Source organism: Megalops cyprinoides, chromosome 11 (genome assembly GCF_013368585.1).
Source record: "Megalops cyprinoides isolate fMegCyp1 chromosome 11, fMegCyp1.pri, whole genome shotgun sequence".
NCBI lineage: Eukaryota > Metazoa > Chordata > Actinopteri > Elopiformes > Megalopidae > Megalops > Megalops cyprinoides.
In genome coordinates this window covers 30,947,547-30,968,645 of record NC_050593.1, presented here as the reverse complement: position 1 = coordinate 30,968,645, position 21,099 = coordinate 30,947,547, and the positions used below count along the sequence as shown (strand labels likewise).

Genomic DNA, 21,099 nt, shown 5'->3' with positions numbered 1-21,099 from the left:
ACTATGCTACACTGCCCCCCCCCCCAGTGAGCCTATCCTATCACTGGTGAGTAAAAGGGAGTGTCTTTTGAGCTCTCAAACACATACTGCACACTGTTTTAATAAAAGTGAACTATCTGATAGGTCCTTAAAGAGCTTGTTTTCATTCATCCAGAATGGATTCCAGAGACATGATGAATCCCATACAGCGTGGGTTTTCCTGGAGATTAGCTGTAACGGTACGCAGCAGCGAGAGCATGCCTGAGGCTTCCCTCCAGACACAAACAGTACACCTCATCTTATTCTACACTCCAGTTATTAAAACAAGCCCTCCTCTGTGTGTGTGTGTGTGTGTGTGTGTGTGTGTGTGTGTGTGTGTGTGTGTGTGTCTGTGTGTGTGTGCGCGTGTGTGTGTGTGTGTGTGTGTGTGTGTAAGAGCATGATCGTGTGTGTGTGTGTGTGTGTGTGTGTGTGTGTGTGTGTGTGTGTGTGTGTGCGTGTGTGTGTGTGTGTGTGTGTGTGTGTGTGTGTGCATGTGTAAGAGCATGATCGTGTGTGTATGTGTGTGTGTGTGTGTGTTTGTGTGTGTGTGTGCGCGTGTGTGTGTGTGTGTCTAAGTGCATGCTTATATTCATACTCACCCCGGGTTTATGAAATCCACTGCAGTAAATAAAAACAAGCTCTGCATTGTTTTTTGTGTACATATATAGCAGTGTTACAGGAGGCCCATGCTGAAGTGATTAGCCTGCTCAGCCCGGGTTTGGGTGATTACCTCGATGGCCAGCTGGAACTGTTCGTGCTCCCTCTGCAGTTGCTCCGCCTCCGATAGTGAGCTGGCGTTCACCAGGCTGGCGTTGAGCATGGACTCCCCGTTCCTGATCCATCCCAGAACCTGGCCCCCACACCACACAAGTCAGGAGGGTCACCATGAATACTGTCACATCCTGCAGTCATGCAGTACTCTCTGATTATAATGCTGTTGGTCTAAAGTTTTTGGTATGTGCCGTTGTTCATGTGGGCTTATGATATGCACTTATGTATCTTTGCTTTGTCAATCACTCTGGATAACAGTAGTGTTTACCATATTGCGCGTGGATAGCAACAGTTTGCACATGTCAGTTCATGCCTGCAAGCAAACATTGTGCTGGAATAATTCTGTGTAAACGACATTTAATTCTTGTTCTGCCATCACAAATTATGTGCGGTTGGTGGAAGCAAATGTACTGGTCTGGAAGAACCGGTGCAAGCGTGGTGCTGCTCGTTGACGGTGGTTGGTGTATTTTTTTTTTAAATCCATCGGGGTGTTTTGGGGGAAAAAGCACAACAAAAAAATCCATTCATGTTGCAGCGTGCTGTATACAAACAGTTTTTTTTTTCTTTGTGTATTCCCTCACAGACAACGTTAAGCCATTTCATACTCCATTTAAGTCCTAATTTCCCAGAGGACTGTGAATATGTGAGCGCTTCTCCTCTCCAGACCGCTGCTGAGCGTGCAAATGTGCAACCCCCCCCCGCTAAGTCCCCCCCCTGTGGCTGCATGTGGGGCAGAGAAGTGGTGCAGGAGGGAACAGCAGTCAGACACCCCCCCTCACCGCATCTTACTGAGATGAGCACCGTGATGGTAAATGGTTTTGTGTTTTAAGGCAGCAAAAGTTAGCATTTACCCCCGAACAGCTAACATTTACTTTGAATTTACCTGTAAGCAGCCATGCAAATCAGACAAGATAATGAAAGCACCAGGGAGACACTGAAGCTCCTGACACTCGGGAAACATTCAACTACCGCCTGCAGCATGTGGCTGCACACTCCTCCAAGTGCTTGTTGTTCTGAATAAGAACCATCTGGTTTTACAGCATCAGACGAGAGTATATCCTGTGTGTGTGTGTGTGTGTGTGTGTGTGTGTGTGTGTGTGCGTGCGTGTGCGTCCGTGTGCGTGTGTGTGTGTGAGAGAGAGAGTGTGCGTCTGTGAGAGGCACATAAACACCTTTCCTTTCAGATTGCTGCTGAAAGCCTCTCTCAGAATAGACCAAATTTCTTTCCACTGGTCTGCATGCAAAGCAGAGGCACTTTGCTGACGCTCTTTTTCGACAGCAGTTTGGCTCTCACCATCACCCTGAACAAAATTACTCTCCCCATAAAGACAGAGCTTACAGAGTCACTGAAGGCTGCACTCAAACTCCTCTGGTACTTTGTTCCATTTAAGTGAAACTACTGTATTGTTTTTTCGGGCTCCTACAAAACATATTTTGTTCATTTCTGTGACTGCAAGACTCATGATGATTTGGAATACTAACAACAATAATAAAAAAATGTATTACTTTCCTTCAAAATGTCACTCAAGCTTTAAAACAACGAGCCACAGTGCATAGGCTGAGTGTCTCCTTAAGTGTCCACAGAGGGAAAGCAGCTGGGCTTGGCTAAGGAGCTGCATGGAAAGGCATTGATTTTTCAAATGGCGTGTTGAGTTGCCTTCTCATGACACACACACACACACACACACACAAGGTCTAAGGAATTACAGCAGAGAGTCCAATTCTGTTGTACACAGGAAGACACAGGGGGGAATCAGGGAAACAGTGACAGGGAGAATGCAGAATCGCACACATAGCGTTTCAACGGAACCCCTGTTGTCAAAGTCCCTACGGTTGATGTGAGCACCTTAAACTATTACAGAATATTCTCTAGCGTTTCTGAGTCCTTTCAGTGAAGAAATATCATCATAAAAAATAAACTTTGATTCAGTATCGCAAGCGTGAATTATTCATCTTAACTTTAAATAAGTGATGCGTTGATTCCTACACTGGATGAGGTCTGCGCAGATTGCAGTTTGGAAGTAAGAGCCCACCAAGCTTTACCGAGGTGTCTACTGTAATTCAATCACGCAGCTCGGCGAAACCCAGGGAGCGGGCCTCAGAGCATTCGACTGGAAACTCAATCCATTCCTGTCTTACAATTTCATTCTGCGGCCTACACTTCCTTTCAGAGAGAAAAACATCACCTTGTTGTCTTCACAAGGTTTTGCTTTCTCCGGCACACTCGCACACACCTATCACTAATTTCCTAGAGGTAAGGCTAAAATAATGCAAAAATATAAAAAATCTTTACATACGTATGTATATGTATCCACTGAAACAAGGGCCCTCTTGCAGAAGCACACTATTTTGATTGAATAAATAAATCTTGTCAGAGGGAGTCACAATCTTGTACACCAATGTGTGTCTCCTAGACTGAATCTAATGTAGTTTGTGTATATCTGCCAACTGTGTGTGTGCGTGTGTGTCCATGTGCGTGTGTGTATGTATCTGCCAACTGTGGTTTTATATATGGTTTTACACACATTTTATCACAATAATATCTCTGTGTTTCTTGATGTGTTTTCAATATCATGCTAGCTTACCTGAGGCTGTGAGCTCTCTTATTAAAGTACATTTGAACTTCCTTGAACTGAAATAAAGTGAAAATGTCGAGATGGAAAACAAGTTTTTTTTTACTGTTAAACAAACTGCGATCCAGGTATGCAGACATGGAGGAAATATTCAGCTCTGGCTGGGAATAAGACTCCTCTAAGTTCTTGTTAGTGTGAATTAGGGCCATCTGGTTTTTCAGCATCATACTGCTTTGTATCATGTGCATGTGTGTGTGTGTGTCTGTGTGTGAGTGAGTGTGTGCATGCCTGTACAATGGTATGTGTGTGTACGTGCGTGTGAGTGTCTGTGTTTGCATGCAGATGGAGGTGCAGGCCTGCTGTACCTGCTTGACCTCAGCCTGTAGGTGGCGCAGTTGCAGACACTGCTCCAGGCGTTTCTGTGTCTGCTCCGCACTCAGATCCAGCTCGTGTTGCTTCTCATGGAGAAACTCCAGCAGCTCCTGGACCTGGGTGGCAAGGTCCACCTCCTTCTCCCCCGTCAGCTCAATGCCTGAAGGGCACACACACACACACACACATATACACACACGCACACACATACACACACGCACACACACGCACACACACACACACACACACACACACATTGTGCAGGATTAATGAGAAGCAGGGGGTTGATGGTGCTGTGCAGTGGCACTGAGGGAATGCCATTAAGCTTTGCAGAAAAAAAGACAGTAGAATCAGTTTTAATGTAGAGTATGCAAATAGTAGAGGTCGTTTTAATGGAAATGTAACTCCTGAAATGATACACTGCCCCATATTCTTATTAAAAATAAATCATATGATAAAAAAATCTATGAGGCAGTCACCTTGTTAGAGGAAGAAACTCAGTTTCTCCACTAGGTGGTACTACATGATACACTATGAACCTTCAACAATCTAACTTTCTTGATTTTTTCTTGTCTAATAGGAAAAATAATCTAGGTAACAATCTTCTTTTTACAAATATTCATTATTATGAGGCTAACATACGTTGGATACAAAGTAATATTCAAAGACAGACTATAACAAAGCATACCTAGAACATATTAGTAAATATGGCCTCATGACAGCTCAAAACCTCCCTCTGTCAAAACAGCACCATCTCTTTTTCAGACCACCTCACTTTTAAGAATTTCTTTTTGTTTGTTTGTTTTTTTTTGCACGGAAAATTAGTGAAGGAAATTACACAGACCATATGCGTGCGGTTAGGATGTTGTGTTGGGAATCCACCTGTGTGGGACCGAGAACAGAGCTCAGCTGATGACTGAACCTACTACAGAAAGCCAGAGCTGGGGCATGCTATCCACCCAAGTATGTCGCAGAATATCCAGAAAAAGTAGTACACGGGGTGACACCACAGCAGCAATGAATTCTGTAGCTTGCAGTATTTAGTTCTCACTAAATGACTGTGAGTGCTTAAGTGGTGCCGACCCGAAGGGATACAGCAGCAGAGCCACTGCTTTGGACAGCGGCCGAGACGCGTGCGCACGAGGGTGGCAGCCTGGTGCCGCCGCAGCGGGGGGTCCCTGTGGTGCGTGCGGGAGAGGGATTCGGAGGGTTTAAACCTGCCCTCTGAGAATAAAAATATCTCCCAGCGTGTCACATTAAAGCACAGCGTGGGTAAGAGGATTGTCAGGGAAGGGGGAAAGAGCCACACTTTTTCGACCCAATTCCCAAACTCTCTCCAGCTGGCCAGATCAGGAGCTGTTTCGATAAGGCCTGGCCCCTCTGCCGTCCTCCCAGTCACGCGCTTGCTTCCTGGTACTCCACGTCTGTTTGCAGCTCATTGTATTGAAATGCAGGCCTGCTCTCACGCAAGCGTGTGTCACTCCGCCCCAGACTCTGCCTCAAATTCACCCCAACACACTCCAACTCAGGCAAAGACCCCACCCTGACTCCACCCAGCTCTGCCCTGACTTCACTGTAACTCCACCTCAATTTCACCCCAACGCATTCCAACTCAGCCAGACACCCCACCCCTGACTCTGACCCAGCTCCGCCCCGACTCCGCCCCAACACACTCCAACTCAGCCGCAGACTCCACCCCTGACCCCGCCCACCTCTGCTTCGACTCCACCTCAACTTCACCCCAACCTGCCCCAAATCAGACTGCACCCTGTCTCCGCCCCACCCACTCTGCCCTCCCCCTCACCTGACGCCTGCACCTCCATGATGTACTGGTGCAGGTCCTGGCCCTGCTGGATGACCTCGAAGGTCATGTTGTTCATGGCCAGCTTGCGCTCCGTGTGCCGCTGCAGCCGCTGCTCCGCCAGCGTCAGGTCCTCCGTGCTGAAGTCGTTCATCTGCCGCTGGAGGTCCTCGTTCCAGGCGTCCAGCTCCGCTGTCACCTGCAGCGGGGAGACACCCGCGTCACCCTCGAGCTCCTCCGTCACATGCCCGCTTTCTACCGGTCTGAGGGGAACTGTACAGTAAGGTACGCAATCCATATTAATCTTCCATTTGGAACATAATTCAGGACTGCATTGTTATAATGTCTACCCACACCAACAGAGCCAAAGGAATATGCACATGAATTTTCATGAATGAACGCACCTTCCCTCACCGCAAATCATGCCAAACTGGTGTACGTATTTCATTTCATACCATTAGTAACGCTGCCACCATCAGTCACTGTGGATGCAATAAACATTATGTTTCCAGCTGGAGGAAAAGTTCAGTGTGTCATAGTGAAATAGGTATACCATTTTGGCATTACATGCTGCATACTGAAGACGGATGAATCATCAAATGTCCATCTTTAGTTTCAATTTAATTCAACCTTTATTGAATTCTTCTTATTATAGTATCTATCTAAAATACCCAAGCCAACGGAATATGGAGGTTGAATAATTCTTTATTTTAATTATCTTAATTATCAAATTAAAATGAATGTTAACCAGGCAATGTTAGTCCTACTGCAACAATTACTGCATACACTATTGTTACTGGTAAAAGAGTTATAAAAGGTGGACAATGAAAGCACATATGCAGTCAAAACAGCCCATTCTTCCACTGAATCAAGCTGAGTGAGGTAGCAATGAGTGAATCAGTCATGCGTTACCTGGGCAGGTCGCTTCATTAGGTCTTTCTGCTTAATTAATTCTGTATAATAGGAATATTTTAGCAATCTAATGTTAACCTCAAATACCATCCCCCTCATCTACACCATGTGATCAGAAGAGCAGAGTTCAACCTCATTTCAGCTCTGCGGAGGTTCATTAAATTACAGTCTCATGGATATGATATGTTCGCTTCTACTTTAAAACACATATCCTGCCTGTAATTTAGACTGAAATCTATTTAAATAAATTGTGCTTATTAAGAAGTGAGTGGCTTAATTCTTGGCAAATGTATATGCGAAAATAAAAATTTGGTTTACTGTCAATTTGTAGTTTGAAGCCAGAACATTAAGTACACACACACTCACACAAATACACACATGTCCAGAGATTTTTTCTCTTTGGTGTAATTCACTACAAAGCAGGACTGGTCTTCCCTGGAGTTTAACAGCACCTCCCATTAGGAAGAGCACAGCTATCAATCCAAGTCAACTGGCATCACTGCTTTCTACCCAAATGCTGCATTATTTAATAAAGACATGCAGCGAGCAGATGTACCCCAGCACACAGACACTAGCTCCTCTCACTGTCTCCTAAACCCCTTCTCCACAGCCACCTGAGCCCCTCTCTCCTGGGGGCCTCCCCCAATCTGTCTCCCACATCACAGCCCCGCCCCCAATCCCCCCCACCCCCCACCCCCCGACAAACCCGCCCACTGCAAGCCCACTCACCTCGATGGTGTACTGCTCAAAGATGCGTAACTGCAGGAAGATGTCCAGCTTGATCTTGCGCTCGTGGAAGAGCTCCTCCATCTGGCCCTGGGCCTCGTCCAGCTGCTGCAGCACGCTCTCGATGTGCGCGATCGAGCTGTTGTGAGGCATCTTGTTGCTGGACATTGCCGAGTCCCTGCAGCCGAGGACCGGGACAACACACAACATGGGAGGCGTGGTCACTAGCCACCCTGAGAGCAAGAAGGCAGTGGGAGCTGAAGAGCGGCCTCATGGCTGGAGAGCAGGGTGGGGGTGTACCAGCTTTGGGAAAGTTTTTAGGCTGCTCCATAGCTGGAAAGGAAATTCCCCTTGGATACACTCTTTTTTTTCAAATCCCCAAAATTTTAAATATTTTAATGATAAGTCATGGAAGTCATCCTGGAGAAGAATGTGCACTTTTAACCAGAGAATTACAGTATATCCTAAAAAAAACACATTAATGGAGTACCCAATCTTTAAAAATTGATGTTCTTAAAGCACAGGCTTCTTTACTGAAAAAGCCAGGTGCATGTATCCACCAGCCACGTAAATGTAGCATGTACTAATGGTTAAGCAAACCTTTTCTCACAGATAAAGATCCTGAAAGAACACAAATCAGGTGAACACTCCTGTTAGAACACATTGTATTAGTAATTTGATGAGAGTATTTCTTCAAAGTAAAAGGCCTCTCTATTGTGCTCCACACACTCCACAACTGACATCTGATGAAGAGAGGTCATGAAAAAAACATAACATTTAACAGTAAATAAGCTGAAGTGCCAATGCGATCTTGCTGTTTCATCAGCAATTTTTTCATTTTTATTTCAGCAAAAAATAGACAAGGTAAACACTCTCCTCTGCATTCTCATTACATTAAAATGCAATTTGAAAGAATGTCCCTTTGCACCGACGCAAACACAGAAATGAAATTCATTCTTCTGATGACAAATGCCCCTCTTCAGCATAATCAAATGGCAATTGTGTGAGTCTCCCACAGAGAAAGAAATTGCTTCATTGCTTAATTAACCATTTCTCAGTGAGAAGCAAGGCATCCTTATTAATAAAAGTAATAAATATACAACTGTGTGCAAGTGGATCAACTTCTGAATTTATGCCAATGCTGGTCTGAAAAAATGGCCCAAGAGACACAACACAGCTGAACCATCATACTACTTGCTGGGATAGGCTGTAAAATGCTTACGTCTTGAGTCGGACCTGAGAGTGAATTTGTAGTGGCTTGGTTTGTAACTACAAGGTGGCAAGTTCAAACCAACCCAGGCCTGATTAAGGTACTTCAATTGTATCAGCAGAGAATCTTACCCTAGATAAGGGCACCCACCAAACAAAAAACGTAATGCAATGACCCACATACCAGTGTACAACTATCACACGTATCTCCAGTTGCTAGTATGTGACACTGCCCCCTGGTGGTCGGATGACCTGCCCCTCACCTCAGCTGCTGTATCAGATCCTCCCCCTCCTTGATGACGTTGAGAGTGGCCTCCAGCGTGGCGGTCTGCTGCTGCTGGAACTGCTTGATGAGCTCCTGCACGGAGTCCACCGAGTCAGAGCACACCTCCTCCAGCAGCTCCTTCTGCAGGTCCTCCATCCAGGTCCACAGCTGGGGAGACACCCACAGGAAAGGCCGTTAATCAGGGAGACCATGCACGCTTTCTTCCCTCCCAGACTGGCAAAGGAGTTCCAGATCGCTACTGGAAGTTGTGGAGGACTTACGGCTATGAAGTTCCGTTTAAACAATGCTCAAAGGTAAGGAAAAAAAAAGTCTGAGAGTTAAGTAATACCACAGCAAATCTTTACCACCATACTCAACACACTCATTACAATCAGAACAGTGGACTTTAAGTGATCTCAAAGGCCCTCTTCAGGACACTGGTAAGGTGAAACGCAGAGCTTAATTTCAGTATTTCTAAAATGTTACCTGTTGCAGACGAGGTAACGCAGGAGAAAAAAACAAACATCTGTCACTGTGTTTGGGATGCGCAGCAGAAGGGGGGCACTCATCACCCTTTGCAATCAGCCAAATGTTCATTAAAGTGAATTATGTGCACTTCCATTAGACCTTGCTCCCAAGGAAAAATCTAAATGTGCGCTCAGCCGTGACTCTCATCCACGGTGCTGCGGCGTGTACAAGAAAGGCAGAAAATGGAATGACACATAGCATCTGAGGCATGGCCAGGGTAAATTGGCTGAAGTAAATTTACTGTGCTCATGAAATGTGGAAATTAGGAGGCATGAAACCCATCGCATCATAACACTGACACGGTACACGGGGCCACGCGGGCATCGCTGGAGATTTTCCAGGTCACGAAAAGGCCGTGGGACATGTGTGTATGTGGTTCCTTCCAGGACTGAAGTTTCTCCGGCTAGGGCATGGCTTGTTTTTGTTTGCATTCAAATTTCTTTCCTTAGGCAAATGCGAGAATGGTCACATTGCCTTAGCATTTGTTTACCGGTTAAATTTTGCCTCATTCTCTCAAGTAACACTGAACAGTGCAATTCCCCATGCACGTTTATGCAGTAACTCATCATGTTTGCTTCTATTAAATGATTAAAGCGATTCTATTTCAACCTCTTCTCATCATTAGAGCAGTTTTAATATGCTCGATCCTCAAAAGCACAGCAAAGAGGAGAGGAAGAGAAGGAGAATAACAGCCTTTTTACTCTCATACAGAGGGCACTACATGTGGCTTTGCATATCTGCATGCCCCAAAGGGCCACAGCCACAATGTTTTATGGGTAGGGAATGAGGAAGAATCAAATCTTCTTCTATCCGTGATTCACACTTATGAAAAATTGTGTTGAACACAACTTAAGAACAGCATACTATGTTTTGCAACGTTTAAGAAAATGTTCTACAAAATTGTGTTAAACTCAACTTAAGTAAAGCATGCTATGCTTTTCAACCTCAATGAAAATGACAACATTTTCTTTAATAATAGCATGCCATCGAATGGTAAAATAAATGCTCTGTTGTTGCTTTGGGGGAGCTGCTCAGTCAGTCAGTCACTCAGTCAGGGAGTCAGTCAGTGTGTAAGCTCAGTCACAACCAGAAAACCCCCTACCTAGATATCATCCCATGGATTTGCATTGAAAGTGAAATTGCAATTTGAAATTGTAATCTGCTAACGCCACCTAGCAAATAATATTTGACTCAATCATTGATTATTCCTTTCCCCGGTATACAAACACAGAGTTGTGTCCTAGATTTGCATTATCCACGGAGACAAATGCCCTTCTCAGACAAAGAGCACTCTGCACGGCTGGCATCACTCCTGCATCCATTACACTGTGCACCGCATCTATGCACATATCGATTTCAGACATGAGGGCCGGGGGTGTGCGTAATGCTGATGGATTACCCAACAGCTCTCACAAAAGCCTCTTCATTTACTCAGCTGAACCGTAATTAAGGACTACAAAATATTTACAGAAAATCTATATTATACTAAGAACCACATAACTGACAAGAGCCTTACACAACAACGCTGTTTAGAAGATCCGAATCCTCCTCTCTAACATCTGTGTAAACTTTAAAGCAAATATCTTCTAAAACATCTTCTAGATAGAACATCTTCGATACAAATGAAGCTAATTCAAAATGAGGGTAATTCACTATTATTTGAGAAAGCTGATTCAAACACTTTGACCAATGAGAAACAAGAAATGGCCTGTTAACATCAGCCAACGGTCAAATCTGTAGCTGTAGGGCACTGCCAAGGGTTTTGTATAAAAGTACAGAGGACAGGTAAATACCTACTACTGTAAGAAATTGAATAGCACCTGTGGCCTGAATGTGGTGCATCTAAAAATGGAGGCATTTTATGAGCTGATTCAACTATTGTAGTGTCATAAAAGCTGGGCTGCCGTTATGACAATAACATAACAAAATCTGAATATACAATTACACAGATTTTAAAAGAACTGATCAGAATGTTGTTCAATAAAGAAGAAATATGGAGTTCAATTGAGGTGGCAAGCAATACTGCATATCAGATCAAATCAAAACTAAGCTGTATCTGCTGGATAAAACAGCAAAGCCAGAGTCCGTTTCAGTGTTCGCAACACAACAAACCTGCATGCCAATCCCCTGAGATCACAGTGTCCACCTCTCTTCAATATAGACGTTATTCTGCAATAAACCCACATGAAGCACAGGAAAGCCCTTCAAACTGTTCTCCATTAAGAACTCCCTTATTGTTAGTCTGAGCAGTAAAAGACTCAGTACCACAGACTACAGTATATTCAGTTCCCATTGCAAGGGTTAATACATTTATAATACAGAGTGGATTTGCCGTTTCTGTGGTTCCCATAGTAACTGCTCTTCACGTCTGATCTGAGAACGCTCTGGATTACAAATGTAAAAGCTCTGTAAAAGCTCCGCAATTCCTACCGCTGAAAGACTCCTACTGTACATTGCAAGCTCGGTTTAAGCAGAATTACGCAGAGATTTAAACATAAATCTGAATGAAGACATGAGATTAGCAAGAAATAAAACAGAATTGGATTATGTATTTAAAATACATACAATGCTGATATTGTAATATACTTATATATCTATATACATAGATATACAGATATATATAAAAAGCATAATTGTAAAACTGACTGACCATGACTTGTACCATTGAACTGACTTCTGACTGATTCTGTTCAAGGTTTAAATACATTTAAGCTTAGTGTATACTGTACATGATTGTGCAGAAGTGTGGTATAAACATTCCTATAGCAGCCAGCAGTCATGCCAATTTGTATACATACAGTATCTGGTTTAATGGCAGAGGTTATGTGGGGGTGGGATTAGTTTGTAACGTTACATGAAAATAGAAGAATTTCAGGGAAAACAGTAGTGCTGGTGGGCCAACAAGAGGCTGTCTTCCCTGTGGGCAACACAAAAGACTAAAGTTCTAGAGAAGTGATGAGCACACTATTCTGTAGAAGACACAATCTTGGGGGAAAGATGTTAAAAAAGGTCACTGTTATCATGAAAACATCCAGTGACTCTTAGGTTCCACAGAGAAAGAGGGTTACACAGAGAGTTCCATATCTGCAATGCAAACAAGAATAAAAATGTTCATTTAATCAACTCCTCATGAAATGGACAGTAAATGTGTGGTGGGCTTTCCTGAGCAAAATTCTGTGCAAGGGCTGCCAGGTGTTATCCAGGTGACTGTTGCACGTTGATGCAGGTGAGATAATCCATTGATTGGAATGTTCTTGGTATAGAACAGTATATAAACGCAACTCCTCCATTGAGCAAAGAACAGGAAAGCTATGAGAATAAGCACCGATAATCACTGGTGGAAAAGCAAGAGAGGGACAGAGGGTCACAGCACGAGTCCACTCCTCCTTAATCCCTGACGTGATCCTGACGGAGAGAGAGGACAGCAGAATAGCAGGAGGTGGACACAAGACTCCCCAGTGAGGGAGAGAGCCAACGCACAGCCCCCACTCCTCCTTAATCCCAGACCTGACCCTGACAGAGAGGGAGGAGTGGCCACGGCAGATCTCAGGAGAGACATCAGAGCCGAAACAGCAGTACGAGACCCGGTCCTGTCCTGAACTGAGGCATGCGCAGCGGACATGATGATGGAAGCCTTTCCGGAAGCTTCCATTTCTTGCCCGCTGATCGGCATCATATTTCCACTCCCTGTCTTCAGTGCTGCCCCTTGAGATCAGTCACCGCTGCACACAGTGGAGCAGGCCGAGGGGTTAAATGTTCTGAAGGGCAGCTGGGATGCCGAGGGGGGGGGGCACAGATCCAGGTCTGCCGGCAGGGGAGAGGACCCCCTGCTGGGCAGTGGCAGGTGGCCAATAGCAACACCAAACAACAAAGCGATCCGCTCACACACAGCGTCAAGCACAGACGCGCTTGTTTAATCAAGCTCTGCAAACCCAGGCCACATTCACACCGGTCCGTTTCGAAAAACTTCGAAAAAATGTGAGACGAACTTCGATCAATTCAGCATTTGGTTAACATTGCCTGTGCTCGCTAACTGCAGATAAATCCCCTAAAGTACAACTTCCACACCGAACATCAGGAAGATACACTTCTGCTGGACTCACAACATTTTTTATGGACGGCATTAAAGGCGTAATCACTCCCACGTCTCACATCCAGTGCTTCAGAGGATGGCATCCATATCAGCAGCGTGACTGTGGAGCTGTCAGCACATTGAGATAACACTGACTAAGCAATCTACACCAAAACAGGGGGAAAAAAACTTTGCATTTCAATCTCATCTGTCACACAAGGCAGACATTTCCTGTGGCAGCCAAAAAAGTTCTACGCTTTGATGTCAACAGCATGTTGGATTGTGTCCCCAGGGTTGTGCTTTTATTCCCATGGGTGTTTAATATTCTTTTTAAAGCACAATTCCAGTACACACACTGTCTGGAAAAGAGCATATATAGATACAAATAACAATAACAATCCCTTTAAATGGGTCTGCTGTATGAATCTGACGAGCAGTTCTCACCAGTGTTTGCCTCAGTGCAGTACGTCTTCATTATAGGCATATTGCAGATGCTCTTATCCAGAGCAACTTACATAGGTTACAGTTTTTTTTTCCACAATGTTATCCATTTATACAGCTGGATATTTACTGAGGCAATTGTGGATTACATACCTTGCCCAAGGATACAGTGGCAGTGCCCCAGTGGGGAATCGAACCAGCAACCTTTCGGTTACAAAACCTGCTCTGGAACCACTCTGCTATACCATCCTGCTTCAGACAGAGCTTTTCAAAACGCAGACTTGAGAGCGTCAAATGAAAGGCCTAACTCAGTTAGCTAATCAGTCTTATCCAAAAGCCCCAGCAAACGGCAAAGAGCCGTTTGTGTGTTCTGTGTGTTCAGACGACCATACAGAGTCTATGTAATTTACTCTCCTCCGGCACATTCAGCAGTTTGTTCTTCTTTTAGGCTAAATGCTACTTTATGCACCCACAATGTGACCTACTGTACTTTACATTCAAAGCGAGACGCAACCGTAGCAGCAACAGCAGAGCAAACAGATACATATTTTAGCTTAGAATGAACACCATGCAAGTGATATACAGCTACGGATAACGAGGAGAGAAAGGAAAAAAAAAGACCACTCTGCATTTAGAATTCATTCTAATGTTGTAATTTTCCTCGGCATCACAGACTGAGACCAGAAATTTACCTTGACCAGAGAAAAACAAGGGAATGACTCTGACACAGGGATGACTAACGCAGGATACAAATTTAGAAATGACTGCGGTTTGGGTCTTTGGAGGGACTGGAGGGAACTTGGTGATATACTCTTTCAGTGGTGATCCAACCACACCGTGCCAGTGACGGCACCCTGGACAGGCAGTATTCCCAGCACACACTGAGCTTCGACACAGAGGCATCCACGGCATTCAGGGGGTCTCAGGCCTGGGGTCAATGTAAAGCTGCTTTGTGACAACTTGTGTTGTAAAAAGCGCTATACGAATAAAATTGAATTGAATTGAATTCACAAAAGCACCTGTCCCTTTGCCTTCTGGACTGCAGACCGCACTAAAATTTGTGAGTCTGATCCGAAGCCACCGCTGGAGCTTGTCTGTTTTTCTCTGAGGGGGCCATCCTCAAAGAACTACCGTGAGCCGAGCAGCCAAAACTGTGGAAAAGCATTCAGTGACTCCAGGACTGCCCTTGTCCCAAAGTCTGACAGGTTTTCTGGTCTGTTCCAGCTAAAAACTTCACCTGTTCCAAGTGACCAAGTCCAGTCTGGACAAAAGCTAGCTGTTTACCTCTGTGTAACCTCAACCTTTACGGTCACACATCTATAATGAATCAGCTTCCCCAAACCCCCACAAACCCCCCCCCCCCCCCCAAAAATAAAAAAAGCTGCAAAATCCTATCCAAGACTCTCATTGGCTGCCAAAAAGTGCATACACCATATACAATCAATTTACCACTCAGCGTCAAGGAGTTCCAAGCCCTTCATACCACGAAAACCCATCTGAATTCAACACATGAACAAAAATGATAATTCACATCATCAGCTTTACCGGGACCATAAATTTCAGAGAACCAGACGGCTGGAAACACAAGCCTGTTTACTGGCAGATAACAATCTGTCCAGGTAATTTCATTCAAAGAAAGCAAACGGAAAAAAAAACCTTGGTTAAAAACTCTGCAGTCACAAACAATAACAAATCGATAAATCAGTGTGTATAAACAGCCTGGGAGACACAGTCTGGCGAATCTGTTCCACTATGATTACAGTAATCTCCTGACCTCAGCCGGGGCTTATTCTCAATATTAAACTGCACTGGGCTTACGGTGCTAACCACCTCCCATTGTTGCAATACTGATTTCTCTTTTTTTATGCATTCTGGAGCAGTTCACTCTTAAACTCACATTCCTAATGCGCCCCATACATCAATGTGACGGCCTCAGAAACTTTAGTAAACTTCAGCCGGAGTGAATGTAATGAGCGTGTGTCAAGATCAAGATCCAGAGGCTCTGAGACGACATGCTGCTACACTTCCTTTTAAAATTCCACCCGTATTTTTTTTTTTTTCAATTAATGGGCTGATTAGAGACAGTGGGGGGGAATGAGTAGTACACTGTGGTGTGGTCAGAATTGAGACTGCACCAATAATTTGTCATCAATCAGACCAGATTACAGAGGCACTTTAAATCGCCCTCCTGCCCGCTGCTCAAAGACACAGTTGATTAGAGGAATGAGCTTATGGACCTCTCAGCAGAGTGACCTGTCAGAAGGTGGAAAGCACACTGTCAGAGGTCTGCTAAGTGATCCTTCACTGACAGGTCTGGAAAAGAGCTATTAAAAACAGTGAAATCTCAAAGACACACCCAGATGAGCCCACTGGATGATGAAATGAAGGTTTCTAGCTCAGTGAAGTTTTATTTATTGCAGATGCAAAATGACCACTGCACAAAAAAAAAAAAAACTCTTCTCTAAAGCGCTCACTTCCATAAAGCAGCCCACATGGAAACAGCCTCGCAGTGAGAGCATGCGGCACAGCATGAACGCTTGACTCTGGCAGGGATCAGGGTCCTCTAACTAGAGCAAAGAATGCACACATTCCTCAGTAATCTCAGTGATCCTCTCTGAATGACTGGTATGCTTCTCGTTGCCATCATTAGCGCCGACCCAGCCCTCCGACAGACAGCTGAGGCCATGGTTTCCACAACCCCTTTTCCCTGTGCGTAACCCGACATCCACTCAGACCTTTCGGGTGACAGCCGGGTTAAGAAGGGACCAGCGCAGACTTCTGCTTCCCGACATCCCTGGGCTTCCCCTTCCTGTGACACAGCCTTACCTCTTTGGTGTGGGTGTGGAAGGAGACGGACATGTCCAGCAGGAGTTTCCTTTGCTCCACCCTGCGCACAAAATCCTGGATCCGCACCTCCAGATGCCGGGCCGCCTTGTAGATCTCCTCTGGGTCGCACTCCCCGGTCTGGGCCAGCTGCTCGGCCGCCTCCAGCAGTTTGTCGGCGTTGGTGTAGGTGTTCTGCTCCAGCCCCCCCCCCAAAAAAAAAGCAAAGCAGAGATGACACAAACCGGGTTACAGCACGAAGCACCTCTTTCTGTTCACAGCGCCCTCCTCCTCTCCTCTCCTCTCCTATCCCCGCACGGGACGGCTCTCACGGGCACACCTGCTAAACACCCCGGGGCAATGCCGTTACAGGGAAGCAGCAGGGCCATCTGTGCCGGGGCGGTGGTGTAAATCCAGCCAGAGTAATCCCTCTGCTGGCAGGCAGACATGTTGTTTTTATTTTTTTATCTACGCTCCACAAGTCAGAAGAGCAGCAGCCACCGGGCCGGATTAATACCCAGCATGCACGTCCTGTCCGGGGGAAACCACGGCGATGGTCAGAGGGTTGGGCTTGACCTCAAAGGGACGGTCAGGGAGTGAGTCTGTCATACGTGTTATACACCTCTCATAATGAATAGATAGAGACATCAGGGGAAAAAACAGGGAAGCCTCTACCAAATGAGAAGGACCCTCACCTGGTGCTATTCTGGAGAATTACCAGAACAATGGCTGTCTTAATCACCAAGACATGATTAAAACCCACCGTGGACTATGGTTGTCAGCACTTTGGGCCAGAATCTGTATGAGACTCATTTACACTATGGTGGGTGTCTAAGCTTTTGCAAATCTTCTTATTATCCACAGTTAAGCTTTTTTGGGTTAATCTGTGGATTATTTATTTATTTATCTTAATCCCTCTTTTAAATAAACCAAAGGGTGGTGCAGTATGCCACGAACGCATACAGAAATGATTCTGCCTCCTCTTATGTAGCTAAACTGCAATGAAAACCACAGAAGCATTCTATTTGGACATCGGCAGACGGGATTCTCTATTTTCAATTTTCTCAAAGTGCTGCTAATTTCTTACAATGAAAAGAGATTTCTCCCATGTATTGCACTGGCACTGGTGACCTGGTCTATTTTAATCACATCCCCAGATTTTAGCCAAATCCTGTTTGTGTGTGTTGAATAGAGGGGATCAATGTATTACGGCACAGACAATGCAGTGTCAAAGCAGAGGACCCGCTTAGCATAAACAAGATTACACACGAACCCATATGACTGCCCCACCATTTCATACAGCACAAAAAAGTGCATATATAAACATGCAAATCGAAAAGAAAAAGCCCTTTCTTCTTCACAAAAGTACAAGTTAGAACCGTGACATCATAGACCACACCCTTCCACTGCACTCATTGCTGTAATGTCATTGGTTCTGCAGCTTGGGCCTCTCCCACATGGCCCTTGCCCACCTCCAGAACCAGCAGTCCCGTTCCCCCACACGCCTTTGATTCTACCAGGACGGCCCCCGGTGCTCCGTCTCCAGAGGACAGCGATCAACACCTCCTCTTAGCCTTGTCCCCGGGTTGGCAGCTGGAAAGGTGTGTTTGTTTCTCTGCTGCTGTTTTCCCCCTTTTAAAACGCTGCTGGTTTCACTGCTATCTCTTCCACTCAGTCTGGTCCACACGGGGCTTTTATAAGCTTGATAAGCAGATGGCAGGAACAAAGGCTGGGGCTCCATTTCCATCATTAACAGCTCCGTCGATACAAATCCCTACTGCGTGTTTTGTTGGCTAAATATATTCAGGGCAGACAAATAACTTTGTAAATAATGAATAAAAAGTGAGTAAATAATGCTTAAAAAGTGAGCTGTTTATGTGATCCAAGAAATCTGCAACATTTTTGGGGCTTTTCTTTGATTTCGATGGTATTCCCTTTTCCAGTTTCAAAAATCAAACGCTCTTTTCTCATTTCTCATTCTGTTTCAGTCAGAGCAGTTGGAAATTCTCCACTAAATCCATCACAATGGAGTGTTCGGTGCAGCGGCTTGTCTTGCGTGATGCATTTTCTCAGATCACACAACTCACCAGACTTTTCAAGTTTTCCTGTTTCCTTAGGACAGCTGCCCCCTCTTGGCCCCAATCAATGGAACAAATTACTGAGATTGAACAGTGAATTCCAATCCATACGTTTGGAATAAAAGGGTAATACCACCAATATAGTCTATAGACAGTATATGTAGAGTATGTCAGTGTAAATGCAAATGTACTGAATGTCTTTATGACTCAGATGGATCTGAGAAGGCACCGAATGCATGAAGATTGAAGCAATACATGCAATGCTCAAGCTCTACATGTTTATCAGACCTAAGCATAGTACTCTATCATGTATGGAAACATTGTTTATCTTATGATTACATTTATGTTCTTTCAGTAATTGACACCCTGGATAAAGGTGGTTTTTCAGGCCCTTCCTAAGGTGTGATTTTGAAGCTTATTTGGAAATACACCCTTCCCTGCTGAAGACCCTACTCTTTCTAGGGTGTGTCTGGTGGATTACTGTATATGTAGCATTTGATTTTCAGATACAAGCGCAGACGGTCACATATGTCAAGCCCATAGACTCACTCATCTCACCAGAGGTAAATCGTCTGACCTAAATTGACCAAATCCACCATAATGCAGGGGGATTACACATCATTTTATCATTGAAACACAACCCCAAGCAGCTGGAGCTGACATGAGCCATGTATCATGTAGCAACCATCACATTTTCATGGATTTTGCGATATTTTAGAAAACATAATTATACAAGCCAATTCTTTCATCTGGCCTATTGAAGTTGTGATGCAACAAGCTCTATTATATTGAAGAACGAATACCAGATTTCAGCAACTTTCTGCTAATATAATTCAGAAAAAAAATCACTTCATATTTCCAAAGATCTTATTCCATTATGTTAGTAATTGATTTCAAATTTGAACTCAGTTATAGAAATGGGCTCCAGAATGAGCAATTTCCTTTGACAAATGCACCGAATTAAAGAGCAGAAAAAGAGGTGAATAGCGAAAAGGAAAATGCATTTAAGTGGTGATGGCTTCCAGCTTGTCGCTGGGCCTGGTCTTGTTCTTTACGTCTGGAGCTTGTCCACATGAACTGCACCGCAGCATACAGTAGAACGGGAGACAGAAAAGCAAGAATTCTCTGGCAAGCCCCCACCAAAGCCCCGTTGGTCCAGTTCTGTGGGATTCAACGCATCCATGAGAAACAATTTCGAATTTTATATATACTTTTCTGCATGACGAAAATTTTGTCACCTTGCCATTTCCAGAATTCCCAGAATTTGCGGTTTTAGTGGCTATTCATGTCCAAAGACAGCAAGATCCAATCCAGTGGCATAAACATTAATCATTTGTACATTGCATTTAATGAAAATGAAAAAAAAAACACCTGCAATACAACGTAGTGACTATTATCATAGGCAAGACAAAAAATACAGAAAAATAAATAGCTAAGAACTATATGTTTAAACAAAATAGCTTGCTGATGCTGAGTGCAGCTCACTGACAAAGTCTTGCCTTTGTGAGGTATTTTTAGCCATGCACCAGCAAGGGATCACTGTTCTATGCGTCACGCAGTACATTTATAGATCATGAAAACAAAGTGACACACTCCGAGACGGAACCGTTTCAATCTGCAGTATAACAACAGCGGAGGCCCCAGCTGTTTTCCATCAGCCAAGCAGATGAAATACTTCAAACAAAAAGGCCATCTCGAAGGGCTGAGACAAACCACCCGATGGTGAGTGAGTGTGTGCGTGCGTGTGTATGCGTGTGTGTGTGTGCATTCGTGTGTCTGTGTGTGTGTGCATGTGCATGCGCAGGCAGGGTGGGAGTAATTCAGAGCACAGCATGAGTTATGAGACTCAGTATTTCACAGCACATTTACAGAGGCCTGAATCATTCATTTTCTCCTCCTGTAATGAGACGCGGGGCTGAGAGCGGCGTGGGCCCCCGGCCCCGTGCCCCCTCAGACAGGTGCCGAAACGCTGCCGCGGCGACGCAGGGGCAGACTCACCTGAGCCACCTCCTCGAAGTCGTCATGGCGCTTCTGCAGGGCCCGGGCTCTGTGCAGGGACTTGCCCACACCGGTGTGCTTGCTCAGGAAGGCCTCGCCATGGTTTTCGATCCAGTCCATCACCTGTAGGAGGAAAGTGTGCGTGTTACCGTGGCAACCTGACTCACCCTGTCTTACCACATGCATCCAGCCCAATATCATCAAACGGTACTCTTTTTACATTATTTAGAAGATGCTCTTACCCAGAGCGACTTACATAGATTACAGTTCTTTACAATGTTATCCATTCATACAGCTGGACATTTACTGAGGCAATTGTGGGTGAAGTACCTTGCCCAAGGGTACAGCAGCAGTGCACCAGTGGGGAATCGAACCGGCAACCTTTCAGTTACAAGTCCTGCTCCTTAACCACTATGCTACGCTGCCGCCCCTACTCTTTCGCACAGGCTTCAAAATCTAAAAGCATTGCAGATATTCTGAGTTAACCAATTATAATTGAGGAAGAGATG

At 44.8% G+C, this 21,099-nt stretch overlaps 1 protein-coding gene across 3 annotated transcripts in view; it reads right to left on the bottom strand.

Moving 5' to 3' along the window:
* kalrna (kalirin RhoGEF kinase a) overlaps positions 1 to 21,099 on the bottom strand; it is a 165,513-nt gene that overhangs the window by 68,310 nt on the left and 76,104 nt on the right. For all 3 annotated transcript variants that reach the window (XM_036540637.1, XM_036540640.1, XM_036540639.1), the window contains exons 10-16: positions 20,591 to 20,713; positions 16,518 to 16,709; positions 8,649 to 8,818; positions 7,180 to 7,354; positions 5,542 to 5,737; positions 3,731 to 3,897; positions 752 to 871 (exon numbers count right to left, since the gene is read on the bottom strand). In XM_036540637.1, coding sequence (XP_036396530.1) covers positions 752 to 871; positions 3,731 to 3,897; positions 5,542 to 5,737; positions 7,180 to 7,354; positions 8,649 to 8,818; positions 16,518 to 16,709; positions 20,591 to 20,713 — 1,143 coding nt within the window. The remainder of the gene's footprint in view (positions 1 to 751; positions 872 to 3,730; positions 3,898 to 5,541; positions 5,738 to 7,179; positions 7,355 to 8,648; positions 8,819 to 16,517; positions 16,710 to 20,590; positions 20,714 to 21,099) is intronic.